This window comes from Stegostoma tigrinum, chromosome 4 (genome assembly GCF_030684315.1).
Source record: "Stegostoma tigrinum isolate sSteTig4 chromosome 4, sSteTig4.hap1, whole genome shotgun sequence".
NCBI lineage: Eukaryota > Metazoa > Chordata > Chondrichthyes > Orectolobiformes > Stegostomatidae > Stegostoma > Stegostoma tigrinum.
The window spans coordinates 19,980,211-20,003,966 of record NC_081357.1 but is presented as its reverse complement, the minus strand read 5'-3'; the positions used below and the strand labels follow the sequence as shown (position 1 = coordinate 20,003,966).

Genomic DNA, 23,756 nt, shown 5'->3' with positions numbered 1-23,756 from the left:
TATAGGATGAAATAAAAGGAAGGTGAACGAAGCAGATGTGGAACAAAACCTGCTGGAATGTATGGTCTGTTTCAGTTCGCTAAAGTTCTAAGTAAACAGTAACAAGAACAAAATATTGATCATCAGCGCAATAATTCCATGGTAGCAGCAAATAACAAACTTGCACTTCAGACAGTAATAAAAAGAACATATTATAACATGAGCAAGGCTGTTCATGTTATAATCATGATAAACTGCAGTTAAAAAAATTCTCAAAACTTGAGCTGAATTTCTTTTAATTTAAAAAAAACACTTAAATTAGCAATTTAAAGATATTGTGGAATGCACATTAAGAATGAGATTCACAATATTTTGGTAGCATATTGAGGAAAACAGGAACTTTCCTTTCTATTAGAAGAGGTTGCTTGATAATGCATACACTACAAATAAAAATTAGCATCAAGGTACCTTAACAGAAGCAACAAACATTCACCACTAATTCAGACATGTAACCAAAATCATTACGACATTCACATCTGTCAATAACAACCCAGATCTGCATTATGGGATATTTATTTTGAACTATACACAATAATAAATGGGTATCCTTACAAAGTGTACACAGTGATTATGATATTTGTATTCTTAAAAACCTCTTGAATTATGGCAGAAACCTTGTCCCACTCCAGGTTGTCCAGCCCACATCCGATCCTGCAGAGAAAAGAATACTGCTTATTACAGTAAAGTATAACCATATCTTAAGTTACAAAATACAATTAGAATAAAAGAATGCTAAATCCATGACACTCGGTATATCATGTATAAATTGCTGAATCCACATGTGGGTTATAACAGATCCGAAAACTAGGCCAGGTTAGAATGGAATCTCAATGAACTGAGACAAAGAAAAGTATAAAGTAATGTACGGCATGCCAAATAGGTGTCAGTGAGCAGAGGAGAAAGGAAAAACAAATGCAATCAAACTGTTCCTGAAACTACCCACAGTCCAAAAGAAAAGAAGAACTAAAGTCAGCAATGGAAGTCTACCAGAAATTTAAAAAATAATCATCAACACTCAACTGCATTCTTGTGACATGGACACCAACATGTCCGTATGAATCTAACTGAATTACCTAGAGATAATAGGGACTGCCGATGCTGGAGTCTGAGAGGTAACAAGGTATGGAACTGGATGAACACAGCAGCCCAGGCAGCATTAGAGGAGCTGGAAAGCTGACCTTTTGGGTCTGGGTCCTTCTTCAGAAATGGGGAGGAGAACACGACTCTGAAATAAACAGGGGGTGCGGGGTGGTGATAGAAGGTGGATAGTAGAGATAGGTGGAGAGAAGACGGTCAGGTCAAGGAGGCTAGGATGAAGGCAGTACAGGTGAGCGAAGGTAGGGATGAACTACCTACCTCTCCCTTCTATTTATTTTAGAGTCCCCTTCACCTCCCCCATTTCTGGAGGGTTCAGATCCAAAACTTCAGTATTCTTCCTCCTCTGACGCTGCCTGGCCTGCTGTGTTGATCCAGCTCCACACCTTGTTAAATGAATCACTTGGCTTGTTCAATTATGCACATCAGTCCTGACCCACTGAATAATTTAGCTTATGCCATGCCTTCTACTGATCTAGTAAAAATTAGCACTATATTTTAATTACTGTAACACAAGTCAGCTAACATGAAAATCCACTTAAAACCAGTTATTGCTGTCGTTGACATTTTATTGAATTCTCTATCATCTCTTTTGTCTGAACTTTAGTGAAGAGTTCACAAACAAAATCAACTAATAGTTTAATTTTAAAACTAAATTTAATCACTGCCTTTAAACTTCAAAATTACAAATGACTCTTCAGAAGGCCAGTTGGTTGCACACCGGTTGTACTACCACAGTCAGTGAAGAGTCTACTTCACATCCATGCAGATTTCTCATTGTGTCTTATAAGCATTAAAAAATCCAATGTGGACAGAGCATTGTCAGCTTTCTATATTTGTGCTCTCTCCTTTTGGCTTACACTAACATGCTCCAGTAACCACAATAAAATTGTTAATGAGGCCTTCTTCATAGCTGCTACGTGTGCAATGATTAGTCTACAGGTTTGAGGTTGTGAGAATGATCTTACTCCAAGATACACATGGTTAATAAACTGACGTTAAACAACAGTGTTAATACTTTGAGCCTGATGGCAACTGATAATACTGATGTCGGTTTTCATTTTCACATCCCATTAAAAAAAAAACCTCACAGTACCGCCTTTTTATATCTTTAATACATCCTTCAAAACATTCAACTTCCATCTACATTCCTACGAATCTTAAGCCTTATTTCCCACCTTCTCGAAGCGTTGCATAAATGTGCAAGTCAGGGGATTAAAGTTGCATACAGGAAAATAAAAAGTAGCAAGAGAAGATATGAATGCTGGAGGCAATTAGGGGAAACAGAGTAAGCAAACTGTTGAGAAATCTGATCAGGATGGGGCATTAGTACACTGGAAGACAAAAAGGAGTATATATTCATTTGGACAAGGAACATATGAAATGAGACTGTGTGGGGAATGGAATACCAGAATCTCAATTCTGAAAAGAAGTGTTGGAAGTTGTGAAATGTTCACTATGATATTTTGACTTAAATCTAATTTATCCAGGAGTACCAAATAGACAATTGTGATAAAACTGGTAAAAGCAACAAATTTAAAACTTTTCCATCATTAATTACTTGGGCATTGATAATTGGAAGACTCCATTGCTCAGGCAGTGGTTCTTCATGGTCTTGAGGCTGCTCTGCAAATCATCATAAGTTGGTTTATCAGATGCCACCTTTTTAGTGATCTATAGAGGAATCAAATCATTCATAATCAGACAAAAATAGACAGTAATGACCAAGATATATTAAAAAGAGAAATTTTCTTAGGTTTGTCCTTCAATGTATTCAATCCCTCAAGTTTAAGTGAATTTCAAAAAAAAAAATTTATGGTTGCAGAACATATTTTAACCTTGTTAAATCGCATTTATAATTCAACAATAAATTGGCATCTCTTAAATAACTATAGGTGTTCAGGAAACAAAGCATTGGGTAACACAACAGCAGAATATTACAAGAAGATTACTGACAGAAAAGCTGAAGTTGATAGCTTTATTGCCAAGGCTTAAGTTTTGCACACAAGTCAACATTTTTAAAATAGAGATTGAATACTACAAGTTTAGGGAGCTTATCTTCTGGTTAACAAACTTTTCTAAAAAAAAGTAATCATGTTAAGCTCTGGGGAGTACGATTAGAACCTGTAAAATCATGCAGGCAACACATCTTAAATTTAGTAATTCTGTTGAAGTCTTGATATCAAATAATCAATTTCTATAAATTTATCTTCTATGTTATTTGGCACATTTAAATTATCTAAGTATCACGGAAGTGATAAATAACGAATCCATTATTCAATTACAAACATAACTGGTTCCAATACCAAGTAGTAAATGTATCGCTGATCTTTTTGCAGCACTGCCACCTCCCCAGTCTTCTTTTCTGAAAGAAAAGAACCAAATAAAATTGTAGCGTTAAATAAAACTAGACAGAAACAGAACAAGTTGATAATGCAAAATGAATTAACTCATTTCATTACACTAGCAAGTAGAAATCCACTTTTAAAAGAGAACAAAAAACTAATAATGATGAAGTTCATATTCAATTCGGTCGTAGGCATGGGGAATCTTCTAGTTACATTATCAGTTGGATACATTCAAATGGGTCATGGTATAGGTCATAGCTATGTTGTGCTCTCAGAAATCAGTACAGTAACAAACAAATTTAATGCAGTCAGGTAATGTAGATAAGCTGCATGACGGGCGTTTACTCTGTAGCGGAAACAAACAGGTTTTCCACTAAAAACTGTTATTTATTTCTGTGCATGTTAATTTACACCACAGTTTTCTTTTAAAATTGTCTCAAAAACACTTTCCCAGCAAGTCTCAGGGGGCAAAATTGGCCCTTCTTTTTTGTTAAAAAATTGTTTATAGGACGTGAGCATCATTGGCTTGGCCAGCACTTATTGACAATTCCTAACTGCCCTCAGGAATGTGGCAATGAACCCCCACTTTAAAAGAAAATAGTTGCAGTCTGTGGGGTGTAGATACACCCACATTGCTGTTAGAAAGATAATTTCAGGATTGTGACCCAGCAGTGAAGGAAAAGTGATCTTTGTTTCAAGTCATAGCAGCACGACTTGAATGGGAACATGCAAGTGCTAATGGCCCCATGCATCTACACCACATGACCTTCTCGGCAGTAGAGGCCATGGACATAGCACATCCTATGAAAGGCCAACGTTGGTAAGTTGAAGTGCATCTTATGGATCGCATACACCGGGCATCGTGCGATGGTGGTAGGAGTAAATGTTCGAATGACCATGGAATTCATATGACAGTTGGGTGATTATGACTAAATACTGGCAAGTCCATATGTGGACAAAACAACACTGCAATGGAGTTGCTATGGTGATGGGCCCAAGTAAGTTTTAACATTGTAAAATTCTTGCAAAAGCTAAAGCTCTATGCTATAGATTTGTTGACTTTAGCTTGATGTGTATGTTTGTGTAGCCAGCTGTTCAACCTCCCTGTAGGTTAATTATTCTTAGCATAACTACCACAAATGTCATTCTTCATTATAACTTGCGCTTCAAATAATAAAAAAGGATCTATTTATATACTGCCATCTCAATTAAGGTTAGAAGAAAACTTTTCAGGCCTGTTGACTAGGTAATGATATTTATTGATATGTAAAAGATGGCTAGCATTTTAAAAAATTATTTTCTCCATGTTTTGCTCAAACTTTACTTGCATGTATTTTACTAACCAGGGAAGTATTAATTGAGCTGCAGATTTTTATGTCATTTAGAATTCATGTATATTATTTTAAATTTTTTTTGGTTTGATGTCCAGCCTTTATAAAAGGTTTGGCTGGCAGTAAATTTATCAGCCCAACATCTTTTGAGTATTTCAAAGATAGCTGCAATTCTACTTTATAACGCTATAAACCTTTCAAATTAAGGTAATAACAGTAAAATCATGTTCCTACTATTGTTTGTCAGAAGAAATGCTGTGAAAAGGTCCTAACTGAGACAGAATGGCTTTGAGATAATGGGAACTGCAGATGCTGGAGAATCTGCGACAAAGTGTGGAGCTGGATGAAGAGAGCAGACCAAGCAGCATCACAGGAGCACAAAAGCCGATGTTTCGGGCCTAGACCCTTCAGAAAAGGGGGATGGGGAGAGGGTTCTGAAATGAATGGGGGGGGGGGTGCAGACCAAAGATGGATAGAGAAGATAGGTGGAGAGTACGCGTGGGGAGGTAGGGAGGGATAGATCAGTCTTGGGAGGACGGACAGGTCAAGGGGGCGGAATGAGGTTAATAGGTAGGAAATGGAGGTGCGGCTTGAGGTGGGAGGAAGGGGACATTTTGAAGCTTGCAAAATCCACATTGATACCATTGGGCTGCAGGGTTCCCAAGCGGAATATGAGTTGCTGTCCCTGCAACCTTCTGGTGGCATCATTGTGGCACTGCAGGAGGCCCAGGATGGACATGTCATCTAAGGAATTGTTGGGGGAGGGGGGAAGAGGAGGAGGGGCAGTTGAAATGGTTTGCGACTGGGAGGTGCAGTTGTTTACTGCGAACCGAGTGGAGGTGTTCTGCAAAGCGGTCCCCAAGCCTCCACTTGGTTTCGCCAATGTGGAGGGAGCCGCAATGGGAACAGCAGATACAGTATACCACGTTGGCAGATGTGCAGGCCAACATCTGCTTGATGTGGCAGCTCCTACATAGCCACAATGCCACCTGAAGGTTGCAGGAACAGCAACACATACTCCGCTTGGGAACCTTGCGGCCCAATGGTATCAACGTGGATTTCACAAGCTTCAAAATCTCCCCTCTGCCCACTGCATCCCAAAACCAGCCCAGCTTGTCCCCACCTGCCTAACCTGTTCTTCCTCTCACCTATCCCCTCCTGCCACACCTCCATTTCCTACCTACTAGCCTCATCCCGCCCCCTTGACCTGTCCGTCCTCCCCGGACTGACCTATCCTCTCCCTACCTATGCTCTCCTCTCCACCTATCTTCTCCTCTGTCTATCTTCAATCCGGCACCCCCCCCCGCCTCCCTATTTATTTTAGAACCCTCTCCCCATCGCCCTTTTCTGTTGAAGGGTCTAGGCCCAAAATGTCAGCAGAATGTCTTTCTTCCTAACAGCTGCTGAAATGATCTGCTTTGCAATCACAGCACTTTTTTTTTGTTTCTAACATTCTATATTCTTTGACCTCAACATCATTTTTCAGCTTCTGAGCAAAGCAACTTCCCTCCATCCAAACAAGCAATTCTTTTGTGATTTTGAAAGACACTAATCACATTTCCAATATTTCAGGATGAACTGAATCATAATGCTATGGTCTAGAATTGAAAGTGGTGAAAGAATGAGCACAAGCACATGGTCTAGCACAAGGGATTTGGAAATAAGGATCCAATTCTCAATCCTAAAATGACGGCAATGGACTCACAACTATGGTGAAAATACTAGAAAAGAAAAAAGGCTAATTCCACATTGATTGAGGAAAAAGACAGACATGTGGAAGGGTCATCGTGGAAGGTAGCATAATTGGAACAGAGCCATACGTGGCCAATTCGTAATGTTCTGTGATATTTACCTGGTGTGACCATTGTGCAACTCCAAACCCACAGCAATGTGGTTGATTCTAATCTGATCCCTCAAGCAGCTAGTCGAATCATAGGCAATAAGGAATGGCCAATAAATTCTGACCTTACCAGCAACATCCTTCTCTCACGAATGAAAAGTTTTTGAAAAGATGTGATAGAAATGGAGAAACTGCAAGAATAGAGTGGAGTTGTGCCAGGAAACAGACTCAAGGTAATTAGGTTTCGACTACAAAAACAGAAGTTGCTGGAAAAGCTCAGCAGGTCTGGCAGCATCTGTGAAGAGAGAGGAAAAAAAAAAATCAGCGTTAACATTTCAGGTCTGGTGGCTCTTGCTCAAAAATTGTTGGTGGCTGGGAAAATGTCAGTTTATATGCAGAAAATAGGGAGGGGGTGGGGTAGAGAGTAAACGCCAGGATAGAGCCCAAACAAAGAAGAACAGTTGGACAAACAAAGGAATTGATAACAGTCTGGCTGCAAGGGTGAGTAGTTGTTAATGGAGATTGTTAGTGACTGACAACAGGTGGTTTCTAATGGCAGGCTATGTGATAACAGGATAATAAAATGTGAGGCTGGATGAACACAGCAGGGCAAGCAGCATCTCAGGAGCACAAAAGCTGACGTTTCAGGCCTGGACCCATCAGAGGGGTCCAGGCCCGAAACGTCAGCTTTTGTGCTCCTGAGATGCTGCTTGGCCTGCTGTGTTCATCCAGCCTCACATTTTATTATCTTGGAATTCTCCAGCATCTGCAGTTCCCGTTATCTATGTGATAACAGGATGGTAAGACAGGCTTTGCACAGAGATAATAGGAACAGAAGATGCTGGAGAATCCGAGATAACAGAGTGTGGAGCTGGATGAACACAGCAGGTTCAGCAGCAGCTTAAGAGCACAAAAGCTGACGTTTTGGGCCTAGACCCTTCATGAGAAATGGGGGAGGCAGAGTGGGTTCTGAAATAAATAGGGAGAGAGGGGGGAGGCAGATCGAAGATAGGTGGAGAGGAGACAGACAGGTGGAGAGGAGACAGACAGGTGGAGAGGAGACAGACAGGTGGAGAGGAGACAGACAAGTTAAAGGGGCGGGGATAGAGGCAGTAGAGGTGAGTGTGGGTGGGGAGGCTGATGAAGGGTCTAGGCCCGAAACATCAGCTTTTCTGCTCCTAAAGATGCTGCTTGGCCTGCTGTGTTCATCCAGCTCTACACTTTGTTATCTCGGATTCTCCAGCATCTGCAGTTCCTATTATCTCAGTGTATACCTGATGCTTTGTTACCAAAGCTTGCTGACTGTCTGCATTCTGAAACCCACCTAGGGAAGGAGGGAATGAGTGGTATTATGCTCCGTACTTGGAACCAGCCCAGTCTTGTATAGCATCATGTCTAACACGCCAGCACAGCGACGTTGGTCAGGGGTGAGATGCTCACCAGGAAAAACACACTTGCCAGGTGGACCATTTGAATGCATTCAGCTAGATTTTATTGAATGACCATGAGTGAGATAGGAGTTGGGCCCTGAAAATTATTGAACTCAATATTTAGTCTGGAAGGCTGCAAGGTCCCCAAGCAGAAAAATGAAGTAGTGTTGTTCTTACAGCCCCTTAGCTTTTCTTGGGTTACTTGGCACAGCTCCCAAACCAAATCAATAGCTTCCCCCACCCCAGCACTTTTCAAAAGTTATGTTTGTGAAGCTGGGATTTCTCTAGTCTTTGTGCAAAGACCCAGGAATGAAAATTGGGGTCTTGAAGAAACCAAGTTCAACTGCTTATTACCAGAGTTAAAGCTTGAAGCAGGAACGATGTAAGCCTTTAAGGCATGATTATTTAAGGGCCTGAAAAAGGATTAAACAAATAAAAAAGGTCAACAAAAAATTGATATCAAAAACTGATGAATAAACAGCAACATGGGTCAGACGAAGATTGAAACACCTTGCTGCTTCTGAAGGAAATGGCTGCTTGATTTGTTTCTCAAATAGCAAGACACTGGGTGGATTTAAAAAAATTTTCATTCATTAAAATGACTTCTGAAACTTTACTGTCTTACTCTGATTCTGCAGCTCCTCAACACATCCAAATTTCTTCTTGAACAAGACTGCTATGCCTGCCTCCATTTCACAATCTTCGCTGATACAATGCGCCAGTGCATCCTTCTCTGGGCATGAGAACAGATCACCTTTCAGGTAACGAATCTCAAAGTTCTGCATAGTCAGTTAAAAGGAATCATTAGATATTAAACATACTTGAAAGGTGTGCTATTTTCACAAATCTTTTTGATAGTTGAGTATTTTTCAGTTCAAAGCATCCATGCAGTTTTTTTTTGGGGAGAAGGGCAAAGACAAAGACAACAAGAAATTGGAAAAACGATAAAAGGCCATTCACATCATGGATCTTATTCACTTATACTCGTTCTTTTTAATCACACTTTATTAATAATGGAACTGGAAGCCTTTTTTTGTGGCCACTTAAGCAAGGTACTACAGAATTGCTGTTAACTGAGCACAATGCTTATTAATATAAGCTGATAACTTGATGTTTAGACAAAGTTTCCAAAACCATTTGTGTATTAATTCAAAACACTATTAAACAAAGGATAAAAGAGCCAAATAATCAGTGACCAACACTTACATTGCCCTCTTGTGGCTTCTCTGAAGAACTAGTCATTTTTCTACTTTATTCCCCAATTTAGTTTGTCCTTCCTTCAAAACAGAAATATAATTGTTTAAAAATTGTAATCTTAATTCAGTCGTGGATGATTATTAGCAAGCTCACGATTCAGAATGACATTGATTAGAGTGTCACGCCAAAAACTTCAGCTCAAGACCTACATTACAGAAGTAACAAATAGGCCTGTATAAGATAATAAAGTGTGAAGCTGGATGAACACAGCAGGTCAAGCAGCATCTCAGGATTGCGCTCCTGAGATGTTGCTTGGCTTGCTGTGTTCATCCAGCTCCACACTTTATTATCTTGGATTCTCCAGCATCTGCAGTTCCCATTATCTCTGACACAAATAGGCCTGTGTTTGTCAAGGGTGTTACTTCTCTGTAATGTAACATCTCAACTCTGAAATACAACATGGATAACAGTGAGAAAATTGGTATGTTGTTTGAAATCACCAGGAAGGAGCTTCACAACAGCAAGAGTGAATTGTCCCATTTTCCAACTCAGTATTAAACAGCGAAGCAAGATTCTGAGCAGTGAGCCTAAGATGCCGATTTGTGTGTATTAGCATACAGTAACATCTCATTGTTACCTAATTCTATACATTTGAAGATTCTCATTCTCTCAACTACTGGATAGAGACAATAATTTCTGACATAAAAATGGAGGAGCATACCTAATGACTCTAACTTGACACTTGCTCCTCTAGCCTCCATTTTTGGCACATAGAGGCCATTTGGTCCATTGAGTCTGCACCTATCCTCAAAACAGCATCCCACCAACCCACTGCCCCATTCTATCCCTCCAGCCCTGTATTAACCATGGATAATCCACCTAGCCTACGTACCCCTGGGCACGACGGGGCAATTTAGCATGGACAATTCATCTAAACTGCACATCTTTGCACAAAGTATGGACAGTGACTGCACGCAATCCAAGCTACATACATTGGCATTCTATTGCACCACAGCATCACAACACATCTCAAGTCCACTTACAATATATGTCTGCACTTCCATATTACACTTTGAAGCATAGCAGCGTCGTCTATTGGAATGCTGCTGCTAGGGAAAGGGTGTACGTATCTCAGGGATCCTCATTCCCTTTGTGACCACTTAACTTTGTCTTTATTTTAGATGCTCACAGCACCCCAGCATTGCCCAGACGGCTAGAGCTGAATAGCCTACTGCTTCTGTTTTACAATGTTACATCACTCAGTCAAGGCCAGGCAACTTTATATGGCTGTCAGTCAAGCATGTATGATTGACATAGTACAAAAAAGCAGCCTATACAGCAAGCATACTGCACATGCTTCAACCAAAGGTCCATATCTTAATTTAAAGGGGAGTACAGAGGAAGGTGCAGCCTCCATCAGAAGTTAAGTCCAGGCACACTAATTCCAGGGCTTTGTCCAATCTCAGTCCAGGGACTGGCAAAAGCTTCATCTTGTTTTCCCTGTGCTGTGCTCAGTTCTGCAGCCCAGGCAGTAGGCTTTTGCTGGCAGCCTTCATATGCAGGGAAGATGAACTGTACATTCATGGCATTGAGGGGGCCATAATCGTAATTCAGCTGGAGTTAACAGAAAAAAAACAGTTCCATTCCATTAATGTGCAGGTCATTCATGATTATTGGTACCAGATCCTAGAACTCTGCACAGGTTCCTCAAGAGCTGCGATTAGACCTATATTCTTGAGAACACAAATTGTCAGGCCATTTTAGAGAGACAATGTCTTACAAGGATGGTTATTGGCAGACACAGACATCTTCTGTGACCATGGCTGATTACTCCATTTGGCCACCCAAGGCCAAGATTTACGTGCAGCCCATTCACGGTCCAGGCCATGATGAAACAGATGATTTCCCAATGTGATGGTAGCGCCCTGAACAATGTTAAGACATTGGGCTATGCTGGCCGCTGAGGAAATGAAAGCAGTGACAAAGAGACAGTATTGCAACATAGGACGTGGCCAAGGACGGGTATGTTGTGTGGCAGGATTTTAAAAAGTGCAGTTGTAGATACAGCATACAGTTACATAAGCAATGAAAAAAAAGTCAGCTGTGCTACTTATGTGTCCCGACAAATAATACCTTGTGCCTATAGCAGGAGAACATCCACAATGAAGGAAAACTCTGAACTGCCAATGCTTGACCAGGGGCAGTGTTAGAAGCTTTGAAGTAGCAACGTCACAATTTTAGCTTGCGACACCATTTTGGTTCTGGCTGTCACTTTGAAACTCAATCTTTCTGTCCAGCCTCACCCAACGTCCACTCCAAATTCCCTTCGCAGGATACACAAAAGTTTGCAGTCTTTTAAAATCATCCAAATTGCTCCACCTTTTGTTTGTGCCTCAATTGTTAGTTGTGATTTGAAAATTTGATACTGACATACAATATTTTCCCCCTGTAGTAATGGCAAAATGCATTTTAGATGGCTTTTGTAGGCTGCCTCACCTTTAAAATAAGCTTACATATGATCAAATGCACTCTTACTAGCAACATAGTCATCAGAATATGCAGTGCTGTACGTACAAACTGAAAATATTTTACTGCAAATTGCTATATAGATTGTACATGAATTTTGAGTTCTAAATACACAGCCCACAAACTCATTTCCAGTGTTAGAAGTTTAGTTCTGCCTTCTTTAATACTTGCTTAAAAATTTCCCACATTAATTTGTATTAGTTACCTACAATATAGGTCTTTTAGTCAACAGGAAGCAATTTTGCACCATTGTGTAGCCAAATAACATCTCCTTGGGACAGAGACAATGAAATTCCTGGAAGTACAAACAAGCCCGTTCCTAACTCATCAAGATGAAGGATAATCAGTCAAACATAATGATTAAGGCTATAGAAAATGAATGACTTTGTTACAAAAATAACAGCTGAAAAGGGAAAGCTATGCAAGTCTAGTCCTCTATATTGTCCAGAGCTTGAGTGCAAAGGAGAAACTGAATTAGTATCAACAATTTCTCATTTACTCTGTCCAGATTTCCCCATGAATTTGAATAGTTACCAGATTTCGTTGAAGGAAAACAAGTCTTACTTCTCCAGTCTGTTAAACTAAAGTTCAGCTCTGGAATCACCCTTCCTAGTGCTGTCATGTTTTGCCTAAGAGCCAAAGAGCTGAGTGCAATACTCAGTTGATGCCGATCAGTGTTCTGTACAAAATTTAAAACACTCATGTTTGTATTATTGTTGTGTTAGTCCCTACTAATAATTCCTATGACACATCAAGCACTCTCAATGTGATGTCACCTTCATTGACTTTTGCACAAAAGATCTCCCTGCTCCTGCACCGTTTTCAGAACTGTATCCTTCATTTTATACTGTCTGTCTGTATTCTTTCCTAACAAAAGGAACCCCATTTCTGTTCGTTAAATTTCACAATTTATTTGCTGATTCCAACTTATGTCCTTTTTGAGAAGTTCTACATGAATCTCCTCATTGTAAAGCTTGGAAGTATTGTAAACATGGAGGACGTAACTTCAAAGTTGACTACTACGTTTAAAAAAGGGTCTAGTCATTTTATCAAGAGCAGGGATCCTAACTCCAAATCTGCTGGAACTTTATTTAAAACTTGGAAGATTTAAAATGTTCTCCATTATTGCATCACTTTCACTTCGCCAATGAAAATGAACTGTTTTACTTAGCTCTTCTATTGCTGGGGTGGGGGAGTTCTAGCTGCTTGAACTAACTCTAACTTTGGAGAAAGGAAAACATAGCAGCAACTGAGACATAGAAAATAGGAGTAGAAAGCCTCTGGCACCATTCAATAAGGCGCAGCTGCTGTGCTTCAAATTCCACATTGGCATGCACTCCAATATTACTCAATTCCCTCTCAACCCTCATTACCCCCTACCTCCAAAACCTCTTGCTGAAAACCTTAAATTATGTACAGTGTCCAGATCTGGCTACCCAGTAATAGGAAGGATATTATTAATCTGGAGGGGGTTCAGAAGTGATTTATTAGGATGTTGCCAAGTATGGAAGGTTTGAGTTTATAAAGAAAGGCTGGGTAAGCTGGGACTTTTCCCGTTGGAGCATAGGATGTTGAGAGGTGACATTACAAAAGTTTATAAAATCATGAGGTGTATAGATAGAGTTAATAGTGAGTGTTTTCTGAAGAAGGATCTAGGCCTGAAACGTCAGCCTTCCAGCTCGGCCTGCTGTGTTCATCCAGCTCTACACCTTGTTATCCACAAATCAGTAGTGTTTAGCTAGCAATATATATTTGCAGCACAAATATTTCATCAACTAAATTATGTTCCATTTTGTTTTTACTGCTGGTTGATGCTAAAGCATTCATACCCATCAGTGGAGAGTAATAGTACAGAAAAACTTGGCAGTTGTCTGGGAGCTGATTAGAGGAAGTCTTAGTGATAGTAAGCCATATCACAAAGGGCAGGGAGCACTACAAAAACATCTGAAGCCTGGTGGACAGCTGCAGAAGCCAGAGTTTTAGCCATCCCTCAAATGAGCAATATTAAATGGAAAAGTCAGCTGTCAGGTTCTCACCACCGCACAGGACAGCCTCTTTTTTTTAGGAAAGCAATGAATACTCCTTCCTCAGAAAACAAAAGACACAAAGACAGAGCATATAAAATATCAATTTTTTTTTAAGAATAAAGGAGCACAATGAGCTCTTTCCTCAGAGTGTGGGAACAATTTCCCATTTGTGTGAAATAAAACCATAACAACCACCTTGGAAACCAGTATGGCATTGAAGATACAAGCGAGTAGAGTGATGGGACTGAGGAATTACCTGAAGCCAAGACACCAAACAGCCTTTTCTGTACGTAACAGTGATTATGTCTTAATGTGCGGTTTCAAACCACTTTCAGATATCCTGACATGGTGAAAGGCATTATACATATGCAAGCTTATAAGTTTCTATCTCAGCATGACCTCCAAAATAGTTGAGAAAAAAGTTAATTGCAGAAGGATCCTTTTTTCAGTAGATTATGAATAACATTCTTCTTGCACACTGACACTCAGACAGAACTGCTAGTTTCTATTGACACAGTGTTCAGAAACTGGCCATGGGGGAAGTTCGGAAGTCTGCATTTCCTACTTCCTCCCCATGAGCTTCTAGGTTTTGTAAAAAATTTGTACTCTACATTTCTTGATTGCTGCATTCAGGACTTCATTTGTGTATTGCTAGGTTCTTTGAATTTTCACAGGTCTTTGCACTTTACAACATTTGAAGAGGGAAGCTTTATCAGATCACTGGAACAACTATTTATATCCTGCACCTCCTAGCTACTCTCTGCCTAGAAAAGCAGGGCAAGACAAAAATTTAAATTTTGGTCCTTTAATGCACGCAAGAGGGCACACAGTAGACTACACACTTCTGCCACAGTGTGTTAACTCCATGTTATTACAATTGGCTTCTGCTATTGCCTTCTTCGCAGCTTGCTCAATGTTCTGTAGCTATCTTTTTAATCAAAAACTTTCATCTCACAGAACAGGCTGGAAGCCAATCCATTCCAAAAATTCTGCTCACATTTTAACTGTAGTTAAAAGTTCTAACAGTAGCTGAAACAATAAACATTCATAAGACAACATCAATTCTTTCCATCTCAAAATGTTAAGGATTGTTTATACAAATTCCAGGAGCCACATTTTTGCCAATTTCAAAACTGGAACCTGCATCAAGTTTTGTTGATATGCAGACATTTAGTCTGAGATGCACCATTTACAAATAGGCGAATAGGGTAAAAAAAATTAACTACACCCACTTTTGGAGTCACAGGTAACCAAGTGAAAAGAAAGTTTAATTCCCTATGTTCTATCTCTTTAACTTGACAAAAAACTGTCAGTTCCAAAGGTGGCCATTTGGCACACCATACCTGGACCAGTTCTATTACGTAGTACAAATCCTTTACAATAGCTTTTTCTGCCTTTATCCCTACACACCATTTTATCTAAATAATCATCCAATGCCTATATTCTTCAACTGAAACAGGCTCTACATTTCCTGGCTTTGCAGGATAAAAAAGGTCAGAATGAAAACGAAGTGAACATCATACACATGATCTAAAACTGGTTAATGCATCCGTGAATCAGTGCGCTCAGCTGCAACAAATGAAATACGACGCTGTTGATGATAATGCCAGGTTCTCAAAATTTACTACTAATTTTGAGGAATTAAGGAATGAACTACCACAGACAAACTCAAGCCATGTTTGTTAAATCTATGATGGAGAATCACAAGACTGATTAGACTTGAGGCATTTTATAGCTAAAATAGAATCAGTGTGATAATTACCTTGTATTGCTACTGCTACTCTGGGGCAGAGAAGTGGCAATATCATTCCAAGCCAGGATAGTGTATGCCTTGGAGGAGGACATGTGGCTGGTGGTGTTTCTATATCTCTATTGATCTTGTCCTTGTAGGTGGTAGAAGTCACAAGTTTGGAAGGCATTATCGATTCTGTTTTAGTACTTGCTGTAGCTTCTTCTCAGTAAAGAATGTCTGTCAAGTGCTTCATATCCCTGGCACAGCTGATCTGGCATGAGTGCCTCTCCTGCCAATTTATTTGTACATTCAATTTGTTATTTTTATTTCACTGCAAACTGCAGCTGGTGTTTTTGAACATTCGAAGTGTGCAATTACAATCCCTTTTGAATGCCTTTCAGCCCAGATGTGTGACGCTTTCCTGGTTAGGCGGTTCACCAACTGTTCCCAGTGAAATGCCCTTGCACGCCTGGTTTCACTCATTTCAAACCCCTCCTCAAAATTATGGCTTAGATATCTCAATTCCAACATTACTTAAAATATTTCCTTCAGGGATCAGATATTACTCAAGAGTTAAGCACTTATAATTTTTTTTTTACAAACTAAGCAGCGACATATAGTGGCAGCTCACACATAAGACATGAGCAGTATATGTATTTGTATGACCAAGTAAGGATAGCCTGCAATCCCTGATTGGACAAATGGAAGGAAATAGCTGAGTCTCTGCTTCAGCTTCCTCCATGTGCCTGTTTTTCAAGCAGATTGAGGTGTTAGGCTGCAGATACCATGAATTCACTGGGACGTGTCCTTCATCTATTTCATCTTTTCCTTCTTAAGTGCCTAATTATGACCACAGCTGTCAAATACTCCATCTCAAACATGCAATTATATTTTCAAATATGAGTGTCAACCAGCCTAACTGTCCAGAAGGCATTAAGAGTCAAGTGCATTGCTGTAGGTCTGGAGACATATGTAGACCAGACCAAGTAAGGATAGCCGTTTCCTTCCCTAAAAGGGCAGTGAACCAGATGGGTTTTTTGTCCCCCTGACAATTTACAATGTATTCAGGCACATTACAAGATTCCTTATTCCAGATTTTTACTGATTTCAAATCCAGGTCCGCAGAACATTGCTTGGGTCTCTGGATTAACAGTCCAGCGACAATACCACTAGGTACAATAATGCCTGTATCATGTTCTACAACATTATCTGGCAACGCTATAACACTTTCTCAAAAGAACATACCTTGCAAAGACGTCGGAAGCAGTAGGGGTCTCGTTAGCCAAATGATAGCTCCAACACATCCTCACATGTTAAAGCTGTCTATTGTCAAACCTTATGATTCACATGAGGTGGGAGGGCATGAAAAGACATGAAGTTAGCCTGGCTGACAACATCAAAATGATAATGGCAAACTCATCCTTTTCAACCCTGCAGTCTGGACAGCATTCTAGCATGGCACTGAAAGCATGATCCAGAACTAGCTACGTTTCTTGCCAAATTATTCCAGTATACCAACTGGAATGGCACCTGCACAGCTCAAGTAGACCTTGTCCACAAAAAGCAGGTCAGATTGCTATGTCCTTATAATCTACTTGTGATCAAAGTAATGGAAGGGGAGGTCAACAGTTCTAGCAAGTGGCATTTGTTCAGCAGTAAACTGTTTGTGAAGCATCAGGTCATCCAGCAGAGTCACTGAGCTCCTGATCTCACTGCATTCTTGTCCAAACATGAAAAGAGATGAATTCTATAGGAAGGGGAGAATATCACCTTTCACATCAAGGAAGCATGTTGGCCAAGTGAAAATGTTACAAGCAGATGAGGGTGAAATTGGCTGATTTTAAACTCCTCTTAGTCATAAGATTTTCAAACAAAGCACTTGATCATCATTTTTCAATTAAAAATTTAAGTTAACCAAAAATAGACAATTTAAAGTTTGAGACCAAAACAATGTTGAGTGTTATTACTTATTAAAACCAAAGAAAATAAAGACAATAGGACATCAAACATGGGTAATAAGCCGGAGTCTCAGGACTGCAGAAAGCATCAAAACAGATTAGAAAGATCAAGCAATTGTAGTGTCAAAATACTCAAGTCCAACGATGTAGAGATAGTAGGAACTGTGGATGCTGGAGAATCTGAGATAACAAGGCGTAGAACTGGGTGAACACAGCAGGCCAAGCAGCATCACAGGAGCAGGAAGGCTGACGTTTCAAGCCTAGACCCTTCTTCAGAAATGCATTTTTGGGGTAAGCTATGCCATTAAAGGAGGGCATTCCAGGATTTTAATACAGTGAAATTAACAGAAAGGCAATATATTTTTAAGACCGAATGGCCAGTAGCATTAGGGATGAATTTGTAGAGGGTGGCGCTAACATGTATCAACTGCCCTTGTCCTTTGACAAGAAATGATATAGGTTTTGAAGGTGCTATCTGGCTGAATTTCTGCTGTGCATCTTCAGGATGGTACACAGTGCTACTTGAGTGTGTTTTGGTGGTGGTAGGATTGAAATGCTTGATGTGGTACCAATCAAGTGGGCTGCTTTACCCTGGGAGATTAAGATTCTTTAATCTTATTAGATCCAGCAAAATGGAGAGTATGCTATCATATTTGTGACTTGTAAATGGTGGGAAGCTGGATGAACACAGCAGGCCAAGGGTCTAGGCCCAAAATGTCAGCTTTTGTGCTCCTGAGACACTGCATGGCCTGCTGCGTTCATCCCGCTTCACACTTTGTTATCTCGGATTCTCCAGCATCTGCAGTTCCCATCATCTCTGATCACACTTGTAAATGGTGGACAGGCTCTGAAAAGTCAGGAGGTGCAGTACATGATTTCTAGCCTCCAACCCACTCTTGTAACCTGTTATATGGGGGCTGTTCAGTTCAGTTTAGTTTAGTTTGTTGGTCAAAAATAAGAATCAAAAACTGAACTATATGAATATTCTGGTAAAGAAATGATCAGAAAATGGTAGATGAGAATCAAAAGCCAGTGGTGACTTACACACCTTTGAATCAAAAGAATAGTAAGTAATATTTCTCACTTTAGAGAAATGTCTGGGTAAGGGTCAAGGCAAATATGCTTTAATATTCAGACCTTGAATAATTCTGGTCAAACAGTACAGCAGCTGTACAGGATTTCACTAAGGTTGCAATTTCCCTCTCTAATAAATCTTCAACCAGCAGAAAGGTCAGTGCCCTCAATGGAGAATTTTATAAATATAAATATATATATATTTTCTAAATTCGAGAGCTATGGAGCATAATACAAGAATGAGGGACAGCCATTTCGATAAAGATACTGGGAAACATTTCTACACTCAAAAGGATGGAGAATGTTTGTAACTCTTCTGAAATAGGGAAGTGGATCTTAATCAAAAGTAGAAACCAAAAGATCTGTGGATGCTGTAAATCAGCAACAAAACCAAAAGTTGCTGGAAAAGCTCAACAGGTCCGACAGCATGTGAAGGTTAAAAACACCCAACGTGTGGGATCCAGTGACCCCAGTTTTACGTGTATTTTTTTTTGGTTAAGCAGAAGATATTAACGGAACGTGGGCCAAAAAACCCAGCAGAGATAATGGGAACTGCAGATGCTAGAGAATCCGAGATAATAAAGTGTGGTGCTGGATGAACACAGCATGCCAAGCAGCATCTTAGCCTCTAGGCCCGAAACATCAGCTTTTGTGCTCCTAAGATGCTGCTTGGCCCGTGTCCAAAGATTAAGTATATGGCTTAAGGCCACACTTATACATGATCTTTATTAATGGCGATACAGGTGAAAGGGCCGAATGGCCTACCCCTCATTTTTATGGTCCTCCATGAGGTGTGGGATTTCAAATTTATTCGCAACGCTATGCCTTTACTGAGCAGAAGCGATTTTATAGTTAAGTTTTTTAAACAAACATTCCACGTTGTTACTAATTGCGCAACGTTCCTTATTTATTTCATCATTGCCAACTTATCTTCAGGGAAAAAAAAATCATGGTATCGTTGTCTACCTACGGGACGTACGCCCTTTCACCATTAGATGAAACGCTAAAAGAAAACTGAACTTTACAATCTCCAATTTGGACAATACAAAGGCTGCAAATTAAAGAAACATCCCCATTTCCTGTCAGCGCCATTTTCTCAAATAATTTCGAGTGCGTTTTCGACATTAATGGCGTCGCTCAATTTATCTCAAACTTCAAAAGCACTGGAATCGTCGGCAAAGTACGCTTTCTTTAAGATCAAGTTGCAAACAAAAAAACCCCACCAATTTCGATATGACAAACGACGGATTAGATTTGTTGACCACACCCACGTACCTAAATGGCCACTGCACTCCTAACAATATCAGTCCGCGACGAATTTCCCCCTCTGCGCCCGCGCGCACTCTTTTATTTCCCTGCTCCTTCCAGAAACGTCCTCCGATCTTAGCCTCAACCGAACCTGCTTGCCGGAACTGGCTGACCGCCTCCTATAGACTGACGTGCCTACGAACCAATGGGAAATGGGACGCTGCTGTATTTACATGAGGAAGCGGAGCTGCCGATCAATGGCGAGTAGCCAATTGGGTTTGGAAGGGGGTGGTATTCCGTGGGTATGAGGTTAGGTTGAGGCGCGGGCGAGGGCTCATTCGTTTCCTCTGTGTAAAATCGGTAGAGAACCCTATCACCATCGCTGCACTAGAAAGCGTCGAACGCCATGTTTGTGAGGAATAACCACAGCGTGTGAAAATTTTCCTTTTTTTTTGCTATCGCCAACCAAAATCACCAAGAACAAAACCGGCGGAAAAAGAGGGGTATCAAACTCTTTAGAACCAATACGCAAACAGTTTAACCAAATAAGAATTCGCGTAAGATTGAACGCTCTTGTGTTTTTTTCTTAAAAAAGAGAAAAAACTGTTCTCATCAAATTTACCGTGAGATTTTTATTTATTTATTTTTATCAACAGTCACACCAGCAACGTCTCAGTGAGACATTCTCTATCAGTCTTGTACTGTTGTGTGGGGAAAATGGCTTTTGAAAGCCTTTTCTCCAACCCCCCAACCCCAGTTGACAAAAATGATGTTCTAAACATGACAGAGTCTGAGCTTGCAGGGGACGAAAGGTCGAGTAACATTCTTATATATCAACCATTCTAAAATTATTTTTTTAAAAAAATAAGTTTAACATTGCCATTCTTTCTCTCTCTCTCTCTCTCTCTCTTTTGTCTCTACCTGTTTTAATTTTTTAACATTTTTCTTCCGAAAAAAAATCAGTTCATGGGAGGTGAATTCTATACAACTTGTATTTCTTTCTCTCTTTTCTCTGTAGATTAAATGTTTCGCTGGGGAGGGCTTTCACTCGCCCTTTTTCTTTTTAAAAAAAATCAACAGTTAAAATGTGTGCATGCTTGGCTTTTTAAAAAAAAAGAAAAAGTCATTTGTCCACTTTTTTTATTAAAAGAACACTGCTCAACGTGGTAAGTTTTATATATCCAAACAGGGAGGAAACCATTCCTTTATTTATTTAGGAAACCATTTTATTTATACGTAGTAACGAGGTTGAATTGTTTTATTTTTCTTAATTTTCGGGCCCGTGAAACCTCTTCTCGAAGTCGAGTTGGATCCGGTTTCATGTCTCATCGAATTATAGTCTCCATTTTGGCAGTGAATCTTTATGTAAATCAATGGCGTGACCGACATGTTAACGTTCAGTTTGTTGCCACCACAGAAATACCCATGAGCACAGAACAAAGAAGTCCCTTTTCAAAAACTAATTGCCAAAAAAACAAGCACCATCACGTGGATTTTAAAAAAAAAGTTGGTAAAGCAAAAGGATTCGAACATTATCCTTTCACCTTGGTTTTTTTTTGAAAAAGTGATAATACAATGTTTGCACTCAACTGTTACATGAACTTGTCACAGTGCTATTTGTAGGAGCGCTTTAAAAAAAAGCCCCAAGAACATTACTTGGCGTTGTTGTTTCAAAAGTGAGGGGAAATTTAGGTCAGCAGACAAATACTAATTCGTTATTGAAATGGTTTTCTACATTTATTTCAAACTTTAATGCGTTATTACTTGTTTAAAAAATATTTGCAGATCTTTCGATTTTAAACTTACTCTGCACTTGTTTGATACTAATACTATTGAGTACACTTTTGTACTTGATTAACATACTAGTGCAGACAACAGTACTGGGACCTTGGCAGCATAGTCACAAAAGTAATTTAGTTTTTGTTTGCTTCCTCCATATGTGAAAGCCGTGAGGTTCAGTGAGTAATTTTAACATTAGGCAGAGATTTGGAATTTTTAATGTTTTTTTTCCCAATGGATTAGTGTTGGACCAGTATAGCTTCACGGTATTCGGTAGTTTCTTGTAGCATTTGATCATTGGCTGTTAATTTTATGTAAGGGTAGTTGATAGTTTTACTTTTTTTTGCAGCTGGCACAAAATTGACATTTGAGTTTCACCATCTGCAATCTAAAAGAATAGCCATCCATTTGTCACTCATTTTAATAATAGTCATAGAGTCATACAGCATGTCATTGAGAGTCTCACCAGCATTGAGTTACTAATTTGGAAAGATTACTGAATGATGTGAGGAGGGATTGGTGCACTGAATAAGATTCTGTTTTGATCATGAATGTACTTCGAATCTGATTATCTAGTGATAATTCAGAATTCCAACAGTTGTGTTCAGCAATTCCATTTTGTGACTGGCAGAGAATAAAAGGTATTACTTAACTGAAGAGAGAATGCTGTGGTATAGAGGGATTTTGGGTGTCCTTGTATATGAATCTTAAGTTAAAATACAGGCTTAGTAAGTAAACAGGAAGAAAAATGGAATCAACAACAGAAATTGCTGGAAAAACTCAGCAGGTTGGGCAGCATCTGTGGAGAGAAAGCAGAGTTAATGTTTTAGGTACAGTAACTCTCCGCATGGGCAAATGGAATATTGCCCATTAATTCAAGGGTATAAAGTACTCTACAATACATGCAACAACTGTACAGGGTATTTGTGAGATTGCAATTACTGTGTACAGTTTTGGTGTCCTTAATCAAGGAGGCGTATACTTTCATTGGAAGCAAATCACTGAAGATTCGCTAGCTTGACTCCTGGGACTAAGAGTAGACAAGGAGAATGCCTCAATAAGATCACAATGTAGGTGTTGAGGGAATACCCGCCCTTCTGAGGGAATCTGGAGCTTGGGGACCTAGTTTCAAAATCTGGAGAATTTTAAGAACCAGGATGAATAACTTTCCTAAGAGGGCAATGTTTTTGGAATTCTCCCCAGTTAGCTGTGGTTAATTGACCCATTGAATATATTCTAGACTGAGTTTGACAGATTTTTGATTCACAATGGTGTATTGTTTACGGTGAGCATGCAAGAAAGTGGAGTATTGGCTATGATCTTGTTGAACGATGGAGTAGCATGATGGTGCTAAATGGCCTTGCAGTTTCTTGGGATGTTTGCATAGTGAGGGCTCAAATATCAGACAGACTTTGAGTTCAAAACAGTTACTTTTGCTAGATTTCAATTTCTAGCATTGAAAGATGACCATGAAAACTGACAAACTTTGTCTGAAGAGAAACAAAACCTACCATTCCCACGTCAGATTTGCACGTGACAAGCGTCCTGCATTCCTTCTTCGAAACTTAACACCCGCTGATTTGATACTACCAGCCCTTTATTTCTCAAAATTAGTTAAGAATTGGGAAATAAAAATTGTTTCTCTCATCTTGAGTGGGGGGGGGGGGAAAGAACTCATCTTTTTTAGCTCTTTTGTTATTGACATCACTATGAGATGTAACAAATGTTCATAATTTCTTTTAATAATGTTTCACTTTTGAAGAGGAGACATTCTTTCCTATCAAATTTGATACGTCAGTGTCATTTCTGGCTCACTGTTAAAAGGCAGTAGAGATAATTTCGGAGATCATGTTCCCTCATACCGTATTTCCTCATATTTGTTGCTAAATTATTTGTGGATATATGGACATCTGAGAGGACACCATTTCTATAATGCATTGCAGTCATAGAAATAAAGTGCAGAAGAACATCATTTGTTCTATTGAACCTGTGCAGATGTTAGTTTTTCAGCGAGTGTTATCTGCCGTAATCCCTTTTCGCTGGTGATTCCCCATGGAATCAACCATAGGTAAGCTCAAAGCTAGAAATTTCTTTTCAATCTAAAACAGGTACTTGTTACATTTGGAAATGTT

At 39.6% G+C, this 23,756-nt stretch overlaps 2 protein-coding genes across 5 annotated transcripts in view; one reads left to right on the top strand and one right to left on the bottom strand.

Moving 5' to 3' along the window:
* Nucleotides 1-518: 518 nt before the first annotated feature.
* LOC125452179 (ADP-ribose glycohydrolase OARD1-like) lies at nt 519-20,018 on the bottom strand. 3 transcript variants are annotated; one of them, XM_059645198.1, is made up of 7 exons: nt 19,873-20,018; nt 16,811-16,900; nt 9,290-9,360; nt 8,709-8,862; nt 3,441-3,499; nt 2,696-2,808; nt 519-690 (listed from the first exon to the last, which is right to left on the bottom strand). In XM_059645198.1, the coding sequence occupies exons 3-7, from the start codon at nt 9,323-9,325 to the stop codon at nt 588-590; spliced, it is 465 nt and encodes a 154-aa protein (XP_059501181.1). In that variant the 5' UTR covers nt 9,326-9,360; nt 16,811-16,900; nt 19,873-20,018; the 3' UTR covers nt 519-587. The 3 variants fall into 3 exon arrangements, with proteins under 3 accessions (XP_059501181.1, XP_048386225.1, XP_059501182.1); XM_048530268.2 differs by lacking the exon at nt 16,811-16,900 and having other exon boundaries at nt 19,873-20,017; XM_059645199.1 differs by lacking the exons at nt 16,811-16,900; nt 19,873-20,018 and adding an exon at nt 15,596-15,761.
* Nucleotides 20,019-20,180: 162 nt separating this feature from the next.
* LOC125452367 (zinc finger CCCH domain-containing protein 6) overlaps nt 20,181-23,756 on the top strand; it is a 52,686-nt gene continuing 49,110 nt past the window's right edge. The window contains exons 1-2 of one of the 2 annotated variants that reach the window (XM_059645197.1): nt 20,181-20,348; nt 20,502-20,657. In XM_059645197.1, coding sequence (XP_059501180.1) covers nt 20,563-20,657 — 95 coding nt within the window. In that variant the 5' untranslated portion in view covers nt 20,181-20,348; nt 20,502-20,562. Of the gene's footprint in view, nt 20,403-20,501; nt 20,658-23,756 lie in introns of both variants that reach the window. The other variant, XM_059645196.1, reaches the window with a different exon arrangement.